Source organism: Saccostrea echinata, unplaced genomic scaffold, assembly GCF_033153115.1.
Source record: "Saccostrea echinata isolate AGI-Se365-2 ecotype Australia unplaced genomic scaffold, CSIRO_AGI_Sech_v1 ptg000036l, whole genome shotgun sequence".
In the NCBI taxonomy this organism is placed as follows: domain Eukaryota; kingdom Metazoa; phylum Mollusca; class Bivalvia; order Ostreida; family Ostreidae; genus Saccostrea; species Saccostrea echinata.
This window is the reverse complement of record NW_026889785.1, coordinates 7,042,872-7,066,035: the sequence shown is the minus strand read 5'-3', so window position 1 is coordinate 7,066,035 and position 23,164 is coordinate 7,042,872. Positions and strand designations below refer to the sequence as shown.

Genomic DNA, 23,164 nt, shown 5'->3' with positions numbered 1-23,164 from the left:
TAACACTTTTTCTAAAGATATGACACTGCTTGGAGAGAAGGAAGAAGGGTGGTTTAGTTAGGGGTGTTAGCAGATGGGCTCTCTGGTTGTGATGTTTGTGGCATTCCTCTCCATCTTTCTCATACCATGGGAATACTAACTTGTGGATTAGGTTCATTCCTGAAAGTCCAATGTCAAAACACAACATGTCAGCATGTAAATAAAATAGCAACTGGAAAACGCCATGGAAAGATATGGGATGCAAATACCAAGCTTGCCACAGGTACATATTTTGTATTTATTTTTCAGTTACAGTACATGTATATTATGAAAAGGACCAGGTTAATATCCTGTCATGAATATATTCTATTTTTCATAAATACATCTGAATTATATATTTTTAGGAATGGTGCATACAGGCATGGGGCCTTCTCAGGTGAATACACTTTTAACATCATTAAATATCCTCCCAATCAGTTCTAGGACACTGCAAAACAGACAAAATGAAACAGGAACAGTTATGGAGAAAATTGCAGTAGAAACTACCAGAAGCAGCCTTCATGAAGAAATTCAGGCAACTGTAGAGTATGTACATGCAGAAAAACACATCCATTGTAATATGAAAATTTTGGTTTTGAATATTTAGGACACTAAAATATATATGATTTAAATGAAGTTATAATGTGTTTATCAGAATGTAAATGGATAGACGATGTCATTTAAAATTTTAATATTTCTATTCTCAAATATATTCAACTTTAACATATTACCTGTAAGCAGTAAATCCTATCATTTTCAATTAAAGATTTTAAAATAGTTTTCCTAAAGATATACAACACAGTAACCTATTACTATATAAAATATTCATTTTAAGAGATTAACCACAATTAAGGTGGGAAAAACCAACTAGCTTCATGTTTCTGATGGCTTTCCTGTGATTTTTAAGGTATGAAGGTACAGACGAGCTAACAGACAGTGTTGATGCAGGTTGGCAGAAACGAGGCAGTGGGCGATCCTTTGACAGCCTCTCTGGTATGTTGTGCATAATTTTTATACCCCCCACTTGAAAAGTGGGAGGGTATATAGTGATCGGTATGTCCGTCTGTGTGTACGTCCATCCATCTGTCCATCCTTCCGTCTGTACGTCCGTCTGTTATGCTTTGGGGTACCCATCTCTTATCCACAACTCCTCTTGTACCACTGGTCAGTGGATGAAATTTAATGAGACATTCACAGAATCTTTGTTACATAGTGCCATTGTTTACTTTTTGATTGGACACATATTTTGGGTTTCCCAGAGCAAAATATGGACATTACCATTCTTTCTATAATATTGGAGGGTACCCATCTCTTATCCGCAACTCCTCCTATACCACTGGATGAAATTTAATGAAACTTTCACAGAATCTTTGTTTCATAGTGCCATTGTACTTACTTACTTACTTACTTATCCTCTCCATGCCCCGGAGGACGCATGAGGCCGTAAATTGTGCACCACCTATTTTACTTTTTGATCTGACACATATTCGGGTCTCCCAGAGCAAAACATGGACCTTGCCTTTATAATCATATGGAAGGCAGGGGATACCATTTAGTGAGCTCATTGCTCACAGTACCTCTAGTTTTCTTTTAAAAAGGAGTTGGATGTTTAACACAGTAAAACTTCAATTGTTTAAATTATTTTGAATTATAATAGTTATACCTATTGTATACAATATTTATATATTTTATAACAAATGTATTTCATAACAGACCTATTATTTATATATTTTATCACAAATTCATTCCTTAGATAACTCAATCTTCATGACTTTTTATTTGAAACAATAATTTTAGGTCATTGCTCAATGATTGGATCTCAGACAGGTAAAATCATTAATTATGATATACGAACAAAATGCTGCAAAATTTGTGAGAGTGCTACAAGAAGTGGAAAAGACCCCAAAGATCACGACTGCCGAAAAAACTGGGAAGGTATTTTATTTTCTGAGAGAGAGAACTGACCCACCTATCCTTTTCTCTCTATTATTCTCACTTTCAAAAATAACTAATCATCATGCAAATGCATGTACTTAAAACTGCTTGAAAGCACTTGTGGAAAACAGAGCAAGCAAATTTATTTTGTGCAAGACATGTGAAACAATATATCCCATGAGTATGGTGTCCAGATAGGGCCTTTTACAAAAGCTCACCAGTGATTTCAGAAAAGCAGGCCTTTGCGCTTACAAACAACAACACATCAAGTGAACACAACTTCCCACAACACGAAATCACACTAACATGCAACATGTCAACGCACAGGAATTTTAAAAAATACTGTAAAACAAAAACATCCAAGAATACAAACATGCTTTATTAGTAATATACATGTAAATAAAAATGAAAAAGTGAAGTTATGTTTTCACACTGTATTTGTTAGAAAAAAAATCATGGAAATTCATTTAAAATCATAGCAAAAATTATATGTAAAAATATCATGATAAATGTAGTATCATGATATTGTTTTTAAATTGTGATATATCTCGATAAAAAATTTTGGCAATACCCATCACTAATAACATAGGTAACTTTATTTATTAGATTACTTTTATCTGATAACCCCATGCTTGACTTTATTTGAAGGAATTCTGCAAAATGATCCATTTGAAATGAGTTGTAGAGTGTATATTGTAAAATATAAACAGTTCTAGTAGCACATAAAACATTTAACTAACTACAATAGTTTCATCTCAAGCTTTACTGGACTTCTTTTATATAGGAAGCTCTAAGGCGATGGAAAAGGATATGGTAGCTAAAATGGTCTCCAGAAAAATGGAAGAAGGGGTGAACATAACAAATGTGGTTGCAGATGAGGACACCACTACCTTTTGCCATTTGAGAAACGTCCACAAAAACATTACAAAGATTAGTGATAAAAACCATATAAGGAAAATTTTCTCTTCAAATTTGTATGGTTTACAATTAAAACACAGATCACTGAGTACTAAAGTACTTCGGTACTTGGTAAAATGTTTTAATTACATGATATCACAAAACAAAGGGAATCCGGTGGGAGTACAGAGAGGGTTGGAAGCACTAAGCAGACACCCCTTTGGAGATCACAGTGCTTGCAATGAATCTTGGTGTACCCGTATCAGCAATCCGAAACATAAATATTCTGCTTTCCCATATGGGAAACCACTCAAGGACAGCCATCTTCAAGAGTCCATTCAACTTATCTGCTCCAAGCTACTGAAGGACACTTCCAAACTTTCAAGATCAGGAAGTACACGAGCAAATGAAGCATTCAACAAATCTGTCTCCCTAAAAGCTCCTAAGAATCATCACTTTGGTGGATCTGCAAGCCTCAGTTACAGAGTTGCAGCAAGTGTTGCAGAGAAAAATGCAGGGCAGACATATCTGGTTGAGGTAAGTCATATATAGTTCTGCATTTGAGTGATGATGACAACTTAACATGTCATAGATTGAATATTTAGAACGCCATTGAGTCAGTGATATATTATTTATTGAACTTTAACATTATAACATCCTACTTTTAATAGGTGAACAGAAGAGTTGGTCTCTCCCCAGGAAAACTCACAAGGAAATTCTGCTATTTGCGTGATTCTCAAACAAGAAAGAGAAAAGCCATCGCAAGAACAAAGAATGCAAAGAGGAAAAGAATGCAACTGAAAGCCAAGAAGTGAGATTTTAAAATTTAAAGTTATTAAAAGTATTACTCTACCTCCAACCTCTTTGTGGGGTTTGATCGTGTTGGACTACTCAGTCTGTCACACACCTAGAGCTTTACTGTATCATAATTTTTGTAAGGTGTATATAAAGATAGTATTAAATGTAGACAGAAAAAAATTAGTTGTGTAATTCATGCATACTTGTATATATTTACTTTGCTCTTCTTGATAAGTTTTGAAAATCAATTTTGTTTTGAAGTTTCAAATAGCTCAGTTATTGATATTTAAAATTTTATTGCCTTTATAGATGCCAGACTACAGCATGTAAAGAGATAAGAGAGGGGCCTACATATGAGTCTGGAGTTGGAATCTCTGATTCCAATACTGTAGTTGATGAAATTCCACCACCTTCATCTGCACCACAACCACAGAGTTTGTCAACCAAAGACAAAAATTTTGTCTTCTTTGACCTGGAAACAACAGGACTTGGTATTGATGAATTCTATTTCTCTAAATTAAATCTGTACAATTGATTTTAAGGAAAACTTCAAAAAAGTTGTCTTATATATATTAAAAATCATAAAAGAAAGCCAATGCTGATTTTGGTAAAAAAAAAAGAAAAAAAAAAGGTTAATGAATGTCATTGTTGATTTTGTTAGTTTTTTTTTTTTTATTTAATGAATGTCAATGCTGATTCTTTTTTATTTCAGCAAGAACATCACACATTCTGCAGGTGGCTGCCATTTGTGGGAAGGAGACATTTTCTTCCTATGTAATGCCTAAGAAGCAAATTACACCCTCTGCCTCCACAGTTACTGGCCTAAAGCTTGATCATGGAATCCTCAATCACCAGGAGAGGAAAGTCAATGCTGTTTCAATTTCAAGTGCACTTGGTTCTTTTTTAAGCTTTATTGAGAAGCAAGGCAGTGTTATTTTAGTTGGCCACAATATCAAAAGTTTTGATGTTCATGTTCTTTTTCATGCTCTAGATTCTTGCTCTCTGTTAGATCGAATGTCAAAATGTGTACAAGGTTTTTTAGATACCAAATTTCTATTCAAACTTGTCCATCCCAATTTGTGTTCATATAGACAGGAACATTTATCAGAAGTATTGTTAAATTGTACTTACAATGCACATGATGCTGTAGAGGATGTTTCAGCTTTACAAAGGTTATTTGACACTGTTCATTTTTGTGATGATGAACATTAATTCATCCTCTACATTTACATTTCAGTATGCTTTGAGTGTCCATAACTACCAGAAAGTTGTAGATAGAAACATTCCATCCTTAAAATGTTTAATTGATAAAAATGTTCTGAGTGTCAGAATGGCAAGGAAGGTGGCAGGTAGTGGCCTAGACTTTGATTGTCTCAGATTAGCACATTCTAGAAGTCCTGATGGAATTAATAATCTATTCACTGAGCAGTGTGACAACAAATCTGTCAGAGTTACGAAGTGCAAGAAAATTATTGATATTGTTACACAGTTTTTCATGTCTTTAAATGAAAGTTAATTGTCTGATCACTACAAGCAGGTAACAACATTGTCTTTGTTTGTAAGGCTCATTATATTAAATGTATTTTAGAGGAACTTGGATTTAATTCTACAAGTGGTAATCCAACTTATACTCATAGTTCCCTTTCTAAGGAAGAAATTCTTCAAAATCATATGTCAGTTTTGAATATTTTTAATATTCCAAACAACCAAAATGAATTCGAATTACCATATTTACATTGGATTCCGAAACTTCATAAAAATCCTTACAAACAAAGATACATAGCGGGTTCCAGTAAATGTTCAACCAAGCCTCTATCTTACTCCTCACTAAGATATTAACAGTGGTGAAGGAGAAACTTCAAGAGTACTGTGCAACAATATATTCCAGAAGTGGTGTAAATCAGATGTGGATACTTAAAAATTCCAAGAAACTTTTGGAAAATTTGAAATCGCAAGATTTTACCAAAATCAACAGCTTAAAAACTTACGACTTTTCAACTTTATACACAACCATTCCCCACGATAAATTAAAGTCCGGGCTTTTTGATATCATTGACAGCTGCTTTTTCAATAAAAATGGAACTCGTAAATATACTTACGTTGTCATTGGTCATTTGCAAAATTATTTTGTTAAAAAACATTCTGATTGTACACACAAGTACTCTGAAGTTGACATTAAAAAGATGCTTGAGTTTCTGATTGACAATATCTATGTGGTTTTTGGAGACCAGGTCTTCCAACAATCTATTGGAATTCCTATGGGTACCAATTGCGCCCCGTTATTAGCCGACCTTTTTTTGTATTCATATGAAGCAGAATTTGTCCAAAAACTTGTACGTGAAAAGAAGAAATCACTTGCTGTGGCGTTCAACTCGACATTTAGATATATCGACGACGTATTGTCAATTAACAATGGCTATTTTCATTCTTATGTCGATACGATATATCCTGGTGAACTTGAGATAAAAGATACCACAGAGTCCGACACATCTGTTTCATATTTGGATATTTTACTTGAAAAAGACGTTAATGGTAATCTAACAACCAAGCTTTATGATAAACGTGATGACTTAACTTTTCAATCGTCAACTTCCCTTACTTATGCAGCAATATACCTTCATCACCTGCATACGGGGTATATATCTCTCAGTTGATTCGATACGCAAGAGCATGCTCTACGTATGTACATTTTCTAAAACGAGGTAAATTATTGACAAATAAGTTGATGAAACAAGAATATCAGCTGTCTCGTCTAAAGTCATCATTTCGTAAGTTCTCTGGGCGATACAATGACCTTGTCAGCAAATACAATTTATCATTGAGTCAAATGCTGACTGACGTTTTTCATACTAATTGTTAGGCCATTATTGACACACTGAATTGTCGACGGATTTTTCCGTTGTTTCCCGATCATGACAAGGAGCACACGGCGGGTGTGACCGGTCGGCAGGGGATGCTCACTCCTCCATGGCACCTGATCCCACCTCTGATGTTTGGAGGTCCGTGTTTGCTCTGCTCCTATTTTGTATTGTATAATGGACTTTTGAGCTTGAATACTGTTCGTTATCTCCATATATTTCATGCATAAGGCCTGGAGTGTTGCATTCCTGTATTTTCCTAACAAACATTGAGGTCATACATACAAAATTAATGAAAGCAGATGATTATTAGTTAAATTATATGAAAATTTATATTTTGCCTTGAAATGGATTATGTTAAGTCATGTAAGAAAAAAAGTACATTTTTTTTACTTTGTTCATGCAGTAATTCATTTTTAACTTATTAATCATTATATTTATTACATGTAAATTATTAATTTATTTTGACTTAATGTTTTAAAATTTATTTTAAATTTTATGGAATGTGTTTTTTTATATATTATGAAATTTTGTATTAACTCTTTTGGTTTTACTATAACTTAAATTGAGAGATGTATGAAAATTGGAAAAGAGGATAGAGAAAATTCGAAATATTATAATTAAGTTTGTTTCCTTTGTCTTTAAAATGTCAATTATTTTTGCAGTTCAAAGTATCAGACAGGGTGACCTGAAAAAGATTTTGTTATGTACATCAACTTTTTTTATTGTACATCTTAATGAGAACATAATGAAATATCGTATGAAATTGAAAAATAACAGAGGAAATTCAGGTTATTTTGTAACAAAATATCTCAATATTTTGATCATTGACACCCACTTTGTAATTTATTTTTATTTCTTTTATGGTGTTTTCTATATGTATAAATCAACCATTTAGAGTTATCATCAGTCAAAATTTTAGAATATTTGAATGAAAAAGGTTCATTTTTATGCTTAAAATGTTATAAAACAGAGGAAATTCGAGTTGCAGAAAATAAAAACGTGATTGATTTTGGAATTGATTTTATATTATTTTTAAGATAACACCTTAAATAAAAAAAATTCAAGTGATAAAATGTTTCATTTATGTGCTCTCAAAAAAAAAAAATATTGTAAAAGATGAAAGTAACCTTTAAAAATTCATATCTACAATGGTGAATTCATGCTATAATTTCATTGGCTCATAGGAAAAAAAGTAGGTCATTGACCTAGATGTTTTAAAATGGATTTCATCTATACATACATATGTCTTACTAATTCAATAGCTGAGTTTTGATTATCATCAGTGGATTTTTTTTTTATTCTGAGTAAACAAGTACCTTAATACAAGTAACTTACCAGAGATGGAAATCTGTCTCAAGTCAAAATGTCTTTTGTGAATATATGTGGTCTGGTCTGATCACCCACTGAACAACGAATGGTCATAATAAAGCGGGAAAACTCCAACTCAGTCAATAAAAGTAATAGAATCCGACCTTTCAAATCAATGACCAATAAAAACCAAAATAAGAATAACCACTTCAAAACACCTGACCAATGCCCTTAGCTATATATATAAGTATGTACAGGTGAGGGAGAACTAAGGGGTGCGCAGCAATGTTAAGGCTTCCCGAAGCTTTATATGCGCTAAAAACATAACACTGCATTGCAAAGTCGATTTTTATTTTTATTTGTAAGTTATGTACTTAAGTACAGCCAATTTATATAAAGAGTTCTATAGGTTATATATAAACGTATTTGTTACGATATCACATGACCTCGTTGATCACGTGACGGTCATTTCTACTTTTCTGAAGTGTTTACTCTCGTCTTCAGCATACCGTTCACGGTAGTTCAGTCGGTAGAGCGCTTGCTCCGTGATCAGAAGTTCGCGAGTTCGAATCTCGGCCGCGACTGAGCTAAGTCGATAAAAACAGGTAGCAACTGTTCCTTTGTTGTTTTTTTTTAGGTCACCTGAGTCACTCAGGTGACCTATTGCTATCCGTTTTTGTCCGTCGGCGTGTGTCGTGCGATGTGCGTTAACATTTGAACATTTTTAGCTTCTTCTCTGAAACCGCTCAACCAATTTCAACTAAATTTGGCATATAGCATCTATGGGTGAAGGGGAACAAAAATTGTGAATTTCATGGTCCCTGCCCCCTGGGGCCTGAGGGGTGGGGCTAAAACCACCAAAATTAATGCAATCTTTAAAAATCTTCTTCTTTACTCCTGGACATCAAGCAGTCAAACTGTTGGCATCATTGTAATAAGCATTGAGTCCTCTACCAAAATTGTGAAATTCATGGCCCCAGGGTCGGGGGTTCTGGTGCTAGGGCGGGGCTATATAGATCACATAGTGAAAGTGCATTATTTCTTTGAAAATCTTCTTCTCTGCTCCTGGGTATTAAATAAACTAACTAAGTATATAGTAATGATGAGTAAGAGTACCTCTTCCAAAATTGTGAAATTCATGGCCCCAGGGGCAGGGGTTCTGGTGTTAGGGCGGGGCTCTATTGATTATATAGTGAAAATTCATTAATTCATTGAAAATCTTCTTCTCTGCTCCTGGGTATTAAATAAACTAACTACGTATATAGTTATAATGAGTAAGAGTGCCTCTTCCAAAATTGTGAAATTCATGGCCCCTGGGGCAGGGGTTCTGGTGTTAGGGCGGGGCTCTATTGATTATATAGTGAAAATGCATTAATTCATTGAAAATCTTCTTCTCTGCTCCTGGATATTAAATAAACTAACTAAGTACATAGCTAGGATGAGGAAGAGTGCCTCTTCCAAAATTGTGAATTTCATGGCCCCTGGGTCAGGGGTTCTGGTGCTAGGGCGGGGCTATATAGATCACATAGTGAAAGTGCATTATTTCTTTGAAAATCTTCTTCTCTGCTCCTGGGTATTAAATAAACTAACTAAGTATATAGTAATGATGAGTAAGAGTACCTCTTCCAAAATTGTGAAATTCATGGCCCCAGGGGCAGGGGTTCTGGTGTTAGGGCGGGGCTCTATTGATTATATAGTGAAAATTCATTAATTCATTGAAAATCTTCTTCTCTGCTCCTGGGTATTAAATAAACTAACTAAGTATATAGTTATAATGAGTAAGAGTGCCTCTTCCAAAATTGTGAAATTCATGGCCCCTGGGGCAGGGGTTCTGGTGTTAGGGCGGGGCTCTATTGATTATATAGTGAAAATGCATTAATTCATTGAAAATCTTCTTCTCTGCTCCTGGATATTTAATAAACTAACTAAGTACATAGCTAGGATGAGGAAGAGTGCCTCTTCCAAAATTGTGAATTTCATGGCCCCTGGGTCAGGGGTTCTGGTGTTAGGGCGGGACTCTATTGATTATATAGTGAAAATGCATTAATCCTTTGAAAATCTTCTTCTCTGCTCCTGGGTATTAAATTCAGTAACTAAGTACATAGTTATGATGAGCAAGAGTGCATCTTTCAAAATTTTGAATTTCATGGCCCCTGGGTCAGGGGTTCTGGTGTTAGGGTTGGGCTCTATTGATTATATAGTGAAAATGCATTAATTCTTTGAAAATCTTCTTCTCTACTCCTGGGTATTATTGAAACACATTAAATACATAGTTATGATAATCAAGGATGCCTCTTTCAAAATTGTGAAATTCGTGGCCCCTGGATCAGGGGTTGTGGTGTTAGGGCGGGGCTCTATTGATCATAAAGTGAAAATGTTTTAATTCTTTAAAAATCTTTTTCTCTGCACCTGGGTATTATTTAAACAAACTAAGTACATTGTTATGATAAGCAAGGATGCCTCTTCCAAAATTGTGAAATTCATGGCCCCGGGGACAGGAGTTCTGGTGCTAGGGCGGGGCTATATAGATCCTATAGTGAAAGTGAATTATTTCTTTGAAAATCTTCTTCTCTGCCCCTGGGTATTGCTTAAACAGACTAAAGTACATTGTTATGATACACAAGGATGCCTCTTCCAAAATTGTGAATTTTATGACCCCAGGTTTAAGGGTTCTGGTGGAAAGGGGGGGGGGGCTTCTATTGATTATAAAGTGAAAAAGCAAAATTTCTTTGAAAATATTCTTTTCTTCTTCTGGTTAAACCGTTCACGGTAGCTCAGTCGGTAGAGCGCTCGCTCCGTGATCGGGAGGTCGTGAGTTCGAATCTCGGCCGCGACAGACCTAAGTCGATAAAAAATAGGTAGCAACTGTTCCTTCGCCATGCGCTCGGCACTTTGAAGTGAAAGTTGCGGGTCCTTCGGATGAGACCTTAAAAACCGAGGCCCCGTGTCACGGCAGGCGTTGGCACGATAAAGATCCCTCGCTGCTCAATGGCCCTGAGTGCCGAGTAAAGGTCAAAATTTGAAGCCCTTCACCGGTATATGGTGACGTCTCTATATGAGTGAAAAATTCTCGAATGGGACGTAAAACAATATACAATCAATCAATCTTCTGGTTAAAAAAGCAAAGAAGCTAAGTGTATAGTTATGATGAGCAAGTGTGCTTCTTCCAGAGTAGTGAATTTCATGACCTCTGGGTCAGATGTGCTGGTGTGAGGATGGGGCTCTTGATAATTTAGTGAAAATGCATTAATTCTATTAAATAATCCTGTTTGCTCCTTAGTGTTAAGCAGATAAACAAAGTGATGATGAGCAAACATATGGTCCAAGGGTCAGAAGCTCTGGTGTTTTGGGGGTGGGGGGTTGGGGGTTGGGGGCTCTATTGATAATATAGTGAATCTGTAGTAAAAATGCATTATTTATTTAAAAATCTTCTCCGCACCTGGGCATATCTGAGGCAAACAGAGTAAAAGTTTTTATAAGGAGGGGATTTTTACCAGATTTTTGAACATCTGGACCATTTGGTCAAGTGTTCTGGTCCTGGCCAGGGCTCTACTAGTTAAATTCTACTGAGAGGAGTTATTCCCCTTTGCCATTTACTTTTGATAATTTATCACTGTAAATAATGTACTTGAAAGGTAAATAGAACAAGAGAATTATGCAAAAACTTTTATTGTATAATACAAAAAGTACTTCCATAGTTTTAATGATCAGATAGACTTGTAAGTAGTAGATAAATAAAAATGAGACAAAAATAACTTGTCTTGTTAAATATTCATCAAAGACCAAGAGATGCCAATGTAAGAGATTTCAACAAAGGATTAAAATAGTACAGAAGCATTGATAATTTATTAACATACTGTATGGTGATAGTGATAAATGGGGAACAGATTAGAACCTAATTTATGAACTGTTAATGAATATTAAGACCAATTATTTTGTTGATCATGATCACCCTATTTTTCTTGCTTTTGGGCAACAAAGCTTCACCTTTCAGTTCATTTTATACTCTATGCATCCTTGAAATTGTTGTATCATACTCAGGTGACCGTTAAGGCCCTTGGGCCTCTTGTTTCGTTTTGTTTTGTTTTGTTTTTGTTTTTTGTTTTGTTTAACGTCCCTTTCGAGAATTTTTCACTCATATGGAGACGCACCGCTTGCCAGTGGAGAGCTGCAAATTTTTGACCTATACTCGGCACACAGGGCTATTAAGCAGTGAGGGATCTTCTTCGTGCAAACACCTATTGCGACACGGGACCTCGGTTTATCGGTCTCATCCCGAAGGACAGATCTCAACGTACCACAGTGGGATTCGAGCCAGCGACTTCAGTCAACTTCTTCCTCGCAAAAATAGAGCGAACGCTCTAACCACTGCGCCACGCGAGCGAACTGTTCCTTTGTCATGCGCTCGGTACGTTGAAGTGAAAGTTGTGGGTCCTTCAGTTGAGACCTTAAAAACCGAGACCCCTTGTCACTTCAGGCGTTGGCACGATAAATAATGGCCCTGAGTGCCGAGTAAAGGTCAAAATTTGAAGCCCTTCACTGGTGTATGGTGACGTCTGTATATAAGTGAGAAATTTTCAAATGGGATGTAAAACAATACAGAATGATCACTCATCTTGAGCTCGGAGCTCTAGAAGCCAAGTATTTCTTTTAAGCACAACTGAGCTAAAAGCTCAAGTGAGCTTTGTGTAAATTCACTTCAGGATTTATTTTTTAATGCTTTAATTTACTTGATGAGACTCAACTATAAAACAGGAAAAAATAAAATAAGAAAATCTACGTGAGTAAATTTGTATATTGTATGTATGACGTGCCACACATGTGGTTTTTGTCAAGAAATAAATTAAAATTAAATTTTATATTAAAACAGATAGATACTGGGTATTCTCAGAAGTATTTCAGCTCCTAGCCCCTATTCAGTATATTATAGATCAAAGTAATTACTTAGTCACTATAATTGGAGGCAGGGATCTGAACATACAGTATATGTCCGAGTTCATAGAAAAACGGCTAAAGTAATGAGAGATTATTTAGGGATCTGAACATATATTTGTCCCAGTTGGGCCAAAGTAATGCGAGTTTATTGAGCAATTGAAGATGCACAGGAGCTACAGAGTGCAGGTGTGAATTGCTGATAGTCAACTGTTTTGGATCACACTATAATTGTTCTAAGGACGGAAAAGAAGGACATATGAAGTGATATAGGGTGCTACCCGGGGACATAGGGTTACCGGGGGGGATACACTGATTTGATCGAGGGCTAGGTTTTTCCTCGAGCTGGAACAATGTTCAGTGCAGGTAATCTAAAATGTGAATGAAATCATATCTGTTGTTTTCTTTCTGTTTGATTTTGTGAAATGAAGGCATGGCAGGAAATCGGAATCATCAGAGAAATGGGTGTCTGTAATCAATTCGTAGTTCTGCATGAACTCAAAATGCATCCAAATTTTAATGTCCTAGCTCCAATAATTTTTTTGGTTAATTTAAAGTCCAATATATGTATTGGATTTCCTTTAGAATTTCCTTTAAAAATGCAAACGGTATTGCTATTTCAGTCAACAAGCACACATTTTACCTATAATTGCACGTACGTGAAAAATGACCCTCATTCTCCACATCACATCTACACGGCATTCCTATTAATCTAAAAAATATTAAGTTCATACACTCATATCCTCTTTATGCTGGACTAAGATTATTTTCTATGAGATATAGACACACACTTCTTACCTTGAAATAAATCTAGTAATTCTTTGATTTAAGAATGCCAACAATTTTTGTTTTCTACGAATTATTGCGGTGTAGTTCAATGATTAATAATACGTACATTAACCAATTAAAATTCACCAAAAATAATATCGGCTGTAGGCCAAATCCTGTTCATTCCTATACAGAACAGAGTTACCATTGTCTTCTTTAATGAATCTCTCTTTCAGTTGCTTGTTGCCGTGTAAAGGAGCTCACTTCTTGGGCCGCCTACGTGAGTCGATTAAAAAAACATTCTCCATATATATCTTGCATCATGAGTGGGGGGAAAAATTACAAAACTTCAACTGCAATTTTGCCTGCAATCATGCCAGATGAACACTTCAAAGAAGACATATACATCAATGCCATCATTAAAGGGCGCACAATAGTTGAAATGTAAGTACAGTGCTACCTCGATATATTGCCAACTTTTGTCCAAGACAGATTTTGGCATTAAAGCGAGGGTGGCAATATAACGAGTTCTTCCAAAAACTACAATTGTAGACTATCAAAACAAAATCAATATATATGCACAATTTATCTTGTCACATTTTGTTAATGTTACGTGTGTCTACAAAAGAAAGTCTCCATATGAGTGAAAAATTCTCGAGAGGGACGTTAACAAACAAAACAAAAGAATATAACGCGACTTTCATTTCTTTTTGAAAAAGTCACCAATTGTTTTTTGTTTACTAGAGTTTTGAATTTGAAATAAATATGTCTGAGTACTCAAACACTTATTAATTTCTTGTTCTGTCGTTCTCTCGTCATGCTCCAACAACTTAAGAACGTTGTCGATACCAGTTTTAGCTTCTGACATTGACGGTATATAAATATTTTTAGGTTCATTGTCACTGTCGTCAGATTCTGATTCGGAAGTAGGTTTTTTTTACTGTCTTTTACTGTCTCCAGAATTTCAGAGTCAGTTAAAACTTCGGTCGGGTTGGCGTCACGATCTGAATCGATGAATTGTCGAATAGCAAGTCTCATGTCTGGGTCCATTTCTAATCATCCTGAACCCGTTGTAACATATTTTCAAGTTCGCTAGTACCCTAAGTACTGTCGCAGATTATGTTATTCCTTCAGGTTTATTGATCAACCAACTATGTGTCCAACAATTTATAATAGTCTCACTGGTTACGGAATCGCAAGCAATTTTCACGTATCAAATAGCAGAGTCTAAAATAGGGACGGTGTTTCCCTTCGATCGATAAACTTTATCAGGTGAGACAACTGTTGTTTTCTGTAATGTTTATTTTACACCTATGTATAATTTCTGAATCAAGCGGTTGTAGGTGACTGGTTGTTGTTGGAGGAAGAAAATGAATTTTCACATTTGAAAGGGCTGGGATAATATGACTGGGTGCATTTGTTACAGTATTAGATTTATTAATTTATTTGATAAATCTGTAATATATTTCATGTTTTTAAATTGTAAATATAAATGCATTATTAAATCTTTAAAGGTCACCAAGTAGAACAGGCAGTAGCTTTACTTAATGTTTATTGCCTTGGGTTATGAAGCTTCTGGTCTTTGGTTTGAAGTATTCACTGTTTTCATTGGTTTGGACTTTGTAAGGTTGTGTTTTATTGGATCAGTATTTTTCCCTCCAAAAAAGGTGTTGTTTGTTATGGTCATTCTTTGTCCAGTATTTGACCAGAGAGGATTATATTTACTACGTTTTGTATTTACGACTTTTTGACATTGACAGAGAGAATACTTTTCTCTATTAGGGTAAGATAACATTTATATACTAATTTTAATATGATTTCTAATATTTGATTTAACTGTAAAATCTGTAATTTTGCCAAAGTTAATTCCATAGCACTAGCACAGTCAGAATCTGATTTGTGAGACAGTATTTAAGGAGTAATGTTTTATTGAAAGTATTTTTTTATTTATATATGTCTACTAGATATTTTTATGATGATAGGTTTACTTATGTTAACTATGATAATTTGTAGTTTTATGATCTGGACATACATGTACTGTGAGCCATATAGACTACGATGAATGGGAGAGGCTCAGTCCCATAGATTGATATGATATTAATGTTTTTATAATATATTTTATAACAATCCTGAAATAGTAAAGTCTGTGTAGACATTATTGCAGCATATAAATCAGTTTTTGTTGTATAAATGTTTTTATGTTTTACAAAGCGTAATATTGAAAGGGGCATTGATTGTATGTAAATCATGTACAGAGTTACCTTTCTTTATGCAGCGTATCTCTGAACTACCTAGATATGACGTCATAATGGCATACGACGTCAAGTCACTGCAAATTTGGGGAAAGTGTCATAACTTTTACATTACTTTCACATCACGTGTAGAATTTTTTTTTACGTTGGTGTTTAATTCATGTGTTTTGATTGTTGTTTTAAGGCTGTTCAAAACAGATTGTTAAAGGTCATAGGAGACAATTACCTGAACATATTGAGTAACATACGGGAATAAGTTCATATGAGCTGGTAAAATAAGACTGAAATTGTTTTTTGGATTTTTTACGCAAGATAGCTACAGCACAGTCGATCAAAATTACTCAGTTGTGAAAATTCACTTTGACTAACGTTGCTTATCTCCCTTAGCATATGACGTCACTAAGGCCCAATCGCTGTTCAAAGCTATGCAATGTTTACAAACTATCATGTCATTTTGCAGCTTAATTTTAAAGAATATCATAATCATGGCTAAAACCTAGTATAAATATACGACCTTCAAACAAGCAAGTATTTCTTTTTAAAAATTCTATTGCATATTTGCAAGATGTTTGCATGTTTTATCAATCAAAATGTGATCATTTTCATCGTTTGACACTTCGATCTACTGAGAGAAAAATAAAGCAATCGGCAGAGAGAAAGAAGGGAGAGTGAGAATGAATTCATTTTTCATAATCAGGGCAGTTGTTTTTATGAAATCATTTATTTACAACCTAGTTTTACTTTCACACAGAGTCCAACACTGTCAGTATGACACCTTTCTTGACAAACGATACGTACCTGCTGCGTTAAGTATCACATGTCTTAAAAAAAAAACAAGAAAAAAATTTCTTGTGTTACTGTTTTATATAAATAAAACAATTCTTATCATTTGACACTGTCTTAATATTCACTTACTCATGTACAACATCACCACCAATACCCGATCTCTGCCCCCCCTCCCCCCCCCCCCCCCCCTTGTTATTTCTTATTTCTTTCTTTTTGTAATTGAAAGTTCTTGAAATAATCGTGTCGTTTTTAAACACACTGCAGATGGGTTAAAAACAACTCTGGCAAGAACTATACGTAAACTTGTGTATATGGGAGTTAGTACAAACGACGTTTTAAAAAAAGGCAGCCCCGTGTTTATTTTGGGGATTCACATTAGGGATGTTCCCCATATAAGTGTCATAGGTTTAATCAAAATTTTTATTCATATCACAAAAGGTCACTTTTAATAAATTATTCTATTTTATGTTGCATTATGCAATTTTTCTTGGAATAAAAAACGACTTATTAACTTTTTTTAATGACGATGGAATCCTTTTGGAATGTCGTATATGTGTATTAAACAGGGAAACATTTTTTTTTTGTTTCTAAAGGTTTGATGCAGAGTAAGTAATCGAAGTTGTAGCTTAATTTCAGCGTAATTTTATATAGAATATCCTCCGATAAAGAGCCCCCGTTTTGAGTTGCCGTGCCTTATTAACGACTCGTTCAAACTGAATTGACTGAACTATGAAATCAGAAAACTCACCTGAAAACATAGACACATTTATATTAACAAAAATAGCTTAAATTAACTAGATAAAAATATGGTAGAAATACATTAGTCTAATGCTCTGTTTACATCAGTGGGCTTTTGTGACGTCATAAAACCACAAAATCAAGAACGATAAGCGGGTAAGAAAAGTAACAAGTGGAAAAGTTTTCACCTTTATTTTTCAGTAGAACAAAGGCCAAAAAATATTACTACTCGTAATTTAACATTCTTTCATATATAGCTTTAGGTTTAAAAAGTGAAATCCTAATGTTAAGAGTCGTTTCCTATGACCTATAAATGTTCCCTCACACGTCCTAAGATAGAGATAGAATTTATAAATCTTACATATATTTGACTGGCACAAGTGAATAATAAGATTCTGTGTGAATCTACTAGAAATATATGTCTTCTAACTGAATTTTGCTGGGGGGATCGTATGTAATTTTTCCCATTTTGTATAAATTGCGATGAAGAGTGGAAAATGACCCCTTGTATGTGGGCAAGTTGAATTTCTCGTGAAATATTTCCTTAAGAAATAAAATTCAGACTTGCCCCCAGCACTTTATATACACACAAGAATACGTTTAATTGATTTATGTAACAAGCCATTCACAATAATTTTGTTTTTCACTTGTGCCGATTCGATTTTTGTGCAACATTTAAGAAAATTTGTGTCCGTCACGTCATCAACACAGTCGTGACATCACAAAAATGTTTTTTATAATACCTTATTCAACTCTCTTTACAACTTAACTGTGTATGTATACATAGATTACAAATTAAAATCAAAACATCGCTCAAAATAAAATAGTATATATCTAATGCATATTAAGCCTTCGGACAGCCTTAACACAGCTGCGTTCTTTAACATTGTGTCAATTTTCTGTGTGGTCTATTGTAGCTTCAACACTTTCACTTCATGCCAGTTCACTTTAAACTGTGATAGTCCATCACGACCAAAGAGTGCTGGTCCATTCTGTCTGACTACTATTAAGTCCATGTTTCCCTGTTGCTGATTCAATGTCACCGGTACATGCACTGTGCCTAGAGGACTAATATTCTCACCAGTAAAAGTTCCGAGTTTTATTCTGGTCTTCTGAAGTGGTACGTCACTGAGATTTTGTTTATAAAAGGTCTCAGGTATGATATATACAGATGATCCAGTATCTAGCTCTTAATTTGTTGTCCTTTGATCATCAGCTGGAGGATAATTGGGTCAACTTTGTTCATGTTATTAACAGTATGCATATGTAACACAGGTTCAAACTGATGTTCATCATATTCATCATTGTCTATTTAAGAATTTCACTTTTTTCCAGTCCTCTCTGTGTCCTTTTTCTTTAAACATGCCCTCTCAATGTGGCCTTTCTTTGAACAGTAACGACAAGTACTGTTTACATGTTTACAGCTTGTTACACTGTGCTTACCTCCACATCTCCAACATGGTTTGTGTGAACGTTGTTGTGGTGCTGGCATATGTTTCTGTGTCTGAGGTTTCATAGAAAAAACGAGGTTTTGATTTCTGACTACCATTTACCTTTTGAACTGTAGCACTGGTGTTTCTCTGCTCACGAAGCTCTGTTGCATCACGTCCTGCTGTCTCCATTGCGTGTGCAATTTTTACTGCAGTATCCAAGGTTAGTGCTGGTTTAGCAAGTAGTTTCTTCTGGACAGATTCACTGTTAATACCACACACGAATCGGTCTCTTGTAGTGTCATTGAGAGTTTTCAAAGTTAACAATGAATTGACAATTTTCTGAGTTCCGCCACGTATGAAAGCACAGTTTCACTTGACTGTTGTTCACGTCTGTGAAATCTAGAGCGCTCCGCAATAACAGAAGGCTTGGGGCAAAGATGTCTATTCAAATGTCCAAGAATTTGTTGGTACGTGAGATCTGCAGGTTTAGTAAGTGCAAAAATGTTCTTAAGTAGCCCGTACGTTTTAGGTCCTATTACTGCTAAGAATGACGGCACTAATAAGTCTTCAGACACCCCGTTAGCTTTAAAGTAAAGATCAACACGTTCTGTGTAGACATCCCATGTCTCGATTGATTCGTCGTATGATCCAATCTTACCGATTGATCTGACCTGTAAGCCTATCAGTTGTTGAGCGTTTCCTTCTTCACCCATTTTGTATCAGTCTGTATGTTTGCCGACTCTAAACCAGCATCCTCGTCGCCAAAATGTTGTGTTGTTCAAATCATCACACTAACGTGGGTCAGCCATAACGGAACAAACTTTTATTGAATGCGCATGTGTAGTACATTCTAATATACAAACAAAAGATACAATAGATCCGGAATACACCACATTATCCATATAATCATCATTTTCGGGGGGGGGGGGGGGGGGGCAGTCTTTTGACAGAGGTGCAAAGAACTGATTGTGGAAGGCAATTTTAATTGATGATTTTTTTCATTCTTTTATGTAGATTGATTTATAGGTCGCAAGGGTTAATAACATTTTCTTATTAAATTTGTCAGCCTTTTATACAGTAAAACTCTTCCCGGTGCCTTGTACAGTTTTATTCATATTTAATGGTCTTCGCCGACCAGGAATTTTAATTAAAAGGGTATGTGTTTTATGCGTCCACTTTTTGACATTTTGCCATTTCTTTTTGCCATTTTGTACATGTACAGACAAAAGGCATGAGCACGAAGTGTGCACTGTTAGTGCCAAATGTACATGTCAATGTACATTTCAAATGTACAAATTTCAAAAGCAGTCGAGATATGTACAGGCTGATATCGGCCAGCGTATAAATATGTATTTGAATGGATAGAGATGATATATTTTAGATGTACATGCATTTTTAAAGGAATTAATAAAATATTATTTAAAATTCCCCTGATCTACACCAACTCTCTGTAGCCCTCTAACGAACTGCCTCTTCTCTTCAGACTCAGGGAAGCCCAACACCGACATTAACTGGTAAAAAAATGGCCCTCCCTGGATAGCACTCAGTCCAGGCAGCATAAAAAAAACATTTGTTTGGAATCCACTGAGAAAGGGAATTTACCTATGAAGAGTCCAGCATAAAAAAAATGCTGGCGCCAGTGCCTCTTCGTTTTTCTCCAGACTTCCATCCTCTGACAGGATCATATCCCCAAGGTCCTTTAAAAGAATCCTAACAAATTCTTTTCTCTGACCTCCGAGATCTTCTGCATTCTCCCCGAAGAAGTTTATTTCTAATGGGTACCGCAGGTTGAAAGCGTGCTGAATCTCTTCAGCTGCATCCCTAAAGAGATTGTGTCGACTGATGAAGAGACTGGTGGTCTCTCCAACAGCCTCCTCCGAGACATCGAAAACATCAAGGGGCCTCCCTTGCAAGATGTTGTTCACAAAATGCGCCCACAGCGCAGGGTTCCTCTGTCTCGAGCCTAATGAAAATACAACTTTTTACTAAACGTAATTTAAAAACAATAGGTAGGTGGACATCTCGTGCCATTTAATTTAAAAATTTGATTTCATGATGTGTTTGTTTTAGACAATTTGGAGCATTTGTTTATCTAATAAGGTAGACAATTTTTAACGAAATCGGTTTTTCAGCTGCTAATAAAGTCTCACGTTACACGTTTCAACAAAATTGTCTAACCTTGCTGTCTGTTGAACAATTTTTGTGGCTATTTCACAGCCTTCATCTATTCCCGCTGTTATTGGACTGGTAAGTAAATTTGTGTTTACTCCACCTTCTGGGTCGACTGGCACTTCGTTTTCCTCCCTGTAACAATATAAAACAATACCTTTCTACGTGGCATTGTATGAGTAAACAAAATAAATAAAGCATAATTTTACATTTTAGTTTATCCCTAAATTTATTATGTGTAAATGAATTAATATTTTTAACACACCAGAAAAGATAGCGAAAAATGGACAAAATAAGCCCCATGTACATGTGCACGAACTCTAACTGAATGCAAATCTTTGTACCGTATGGAATCATACGTTTGGTTCATAAAATGTCGAAAGGTTAATAGGTTAACCTCATTTCCTCAATTTCAATTTATATCCCCCCCCCCAAATCCTGCAATCGGTCTTCTCTTAACACCTCCGAGGGACCAACTTTCAAAATAAACTCCGTTGTCATTAAATTGGCTTCTACAAAATTGATCAGTTCCTGAAATATAGGCAATGAAACTCGCATAAATTTCAGAGACATTCACAAATAAACATCCGAAATCCGAACACGAGAGTAATAAGTTACCTGCCCTTTACAATTGTTTGGAAAAAATTCTTTCATCGTGCCCCCACGATGAAGGAAAGTAACATTCGTTGTTAAATATAAACTCTCGTTTAAATTTTGGGATGCATCTTTTCCTACGTAAGATGGTGGAAGCTCATCCGAAGAACTTAGGGATCCTGACACAATCACATATGCATCCTCGCTTTCAAGACAACCTGAAATACATAAAAATAACAAGGACCAATGCCAAACGGTACATTTTCAAAGTGTCATTTGTACATGTGAAAATTTACATTTTGGCTTACCTTAGTTACTTCAGTTTTGTACGATGACCGATATGAGCCGTCAAATTACAAGTAAGACAATAGACAATATATAGACAATATATATTTTCCAATCAAGGGCCCCCAGAGAGGCATGAAAGATACATTAGTAGACAAAGGCAGTACATTATCAATAAGGAGATAAATTTAAAAAAAAATGTTAAAGTAAAATACATACATAGCAAGTTGTTGTGCTTTACAATGTCATATTAAATGATTAGAGAGGTAGTTTCCAAGTTGAAGTAAAACATTCATATTTTCACATGTAGTGATCCAAAAACATTTTTGAGAACTATCTAAGCTATTAAAACTTTTATTTTCACATATTCTTTTATCTCTTTCTAGTCCAATATATCTACCAGTTTCAATTTTTAGGCTGTGAGAAGATATTCTTAATCTAGTTATGCCCCTTCTAAAGTCAAAGTTATTCAGAAATGTTAAATATTCTTTACATTGGAAATTACTCTTAAGCTTTACATAAGAATCCAGTTTTCCAGAAGAACTTTTTTCTTTAGAGTTGAACCAAGAGCAAATAAACTTTTTGCGGATTTGATTATTGATGACAATTTTGAATTTAGATAGACTCAACGAGGAGGCATTTTTTTGATATTTCTAAAATATTCAAAAATTCAAGTATACAAGAGAACCAGGAGTCTCTACTTGTACTAAGTGTTTTGGAATTGATAAAAGCATTGTACAGAAGAGAATTGTTATCAGAATTTTCCAATCTATGCCAATATAATAACATTGATTTTATGATATCAATATAATACGGAAATCTTCCAAGTTCTGACATTACTGCAAATTTTGCACTTATGAACACCCAGTATAAATTTACAAAACTTCAAATGTAGCTTGTCATGTTCTGAAAAATTATATACATTGAGATACCATTTCTGAATCGTGATGAATGAGGACTAAACACACCTCATATTTCGCTGCCATATAACAGTATTGGCTTAAATGTATGGTCAAAAATATGTAGACTAGTTTTAACAGGAGGATTAAATGCTAAAATATCTTTACATAACTTAAAATAACATTTCAAACCTTTTTTGTACAATGCATCTTTAGCCTGCCAAAAAGTACCTGATGCAGTGAAATAAACACCAAGATATTTATAATTAGTAACATTTTCGAGTATACTATTATTCAATAAAAATTTATTCTTCAACAATTTACCAGGTTTATTAAAAACTAAGACTTTTGCTTTATCAACATTTACACTTAAACACCATTTTTGGCAAAATTCATCTAATGTGTTTAGCTTTTGTTGAAGACCATTGGCTGAGGTTGATAACAGAACAACATCATCAGCATACAATAGACAATGTATTTCTAAATTATTA

General features: G+C 35.0%; 1 protein-coding gene across 1 annotated transcript; it reads left to right on the top strand.

Moving 5' to 3' along the window:
- The first annotated feature begins 931 nt into the window (after positions 1-931).
- Positions 932-5,062, top strand: LOC133199884 (uncharacterized). Its single transcript, XM_061335699.1, has 6 exons — positions 932-1,011; positions 1,816-1,953; positions 2,738-3,387; positions 3,522-3,661; positions 3,958-4,139; positions 4,361-5,062. Exons 2-6 carry the CDS (start codon positions 1,827-1,829, stop codon positions 4,858-4,860), a joined length of 1,599 nt encoding a protein of 532 aa, XP_061191683.1. The 5' UTR covers positions 932-1,011; positions 1,816-1,826; the 3' UTR covers positions 4,861-5,062.
- The last annotated feature ends 18,102 nt before the right edge of the window (positions 5,063-23,164 follow it).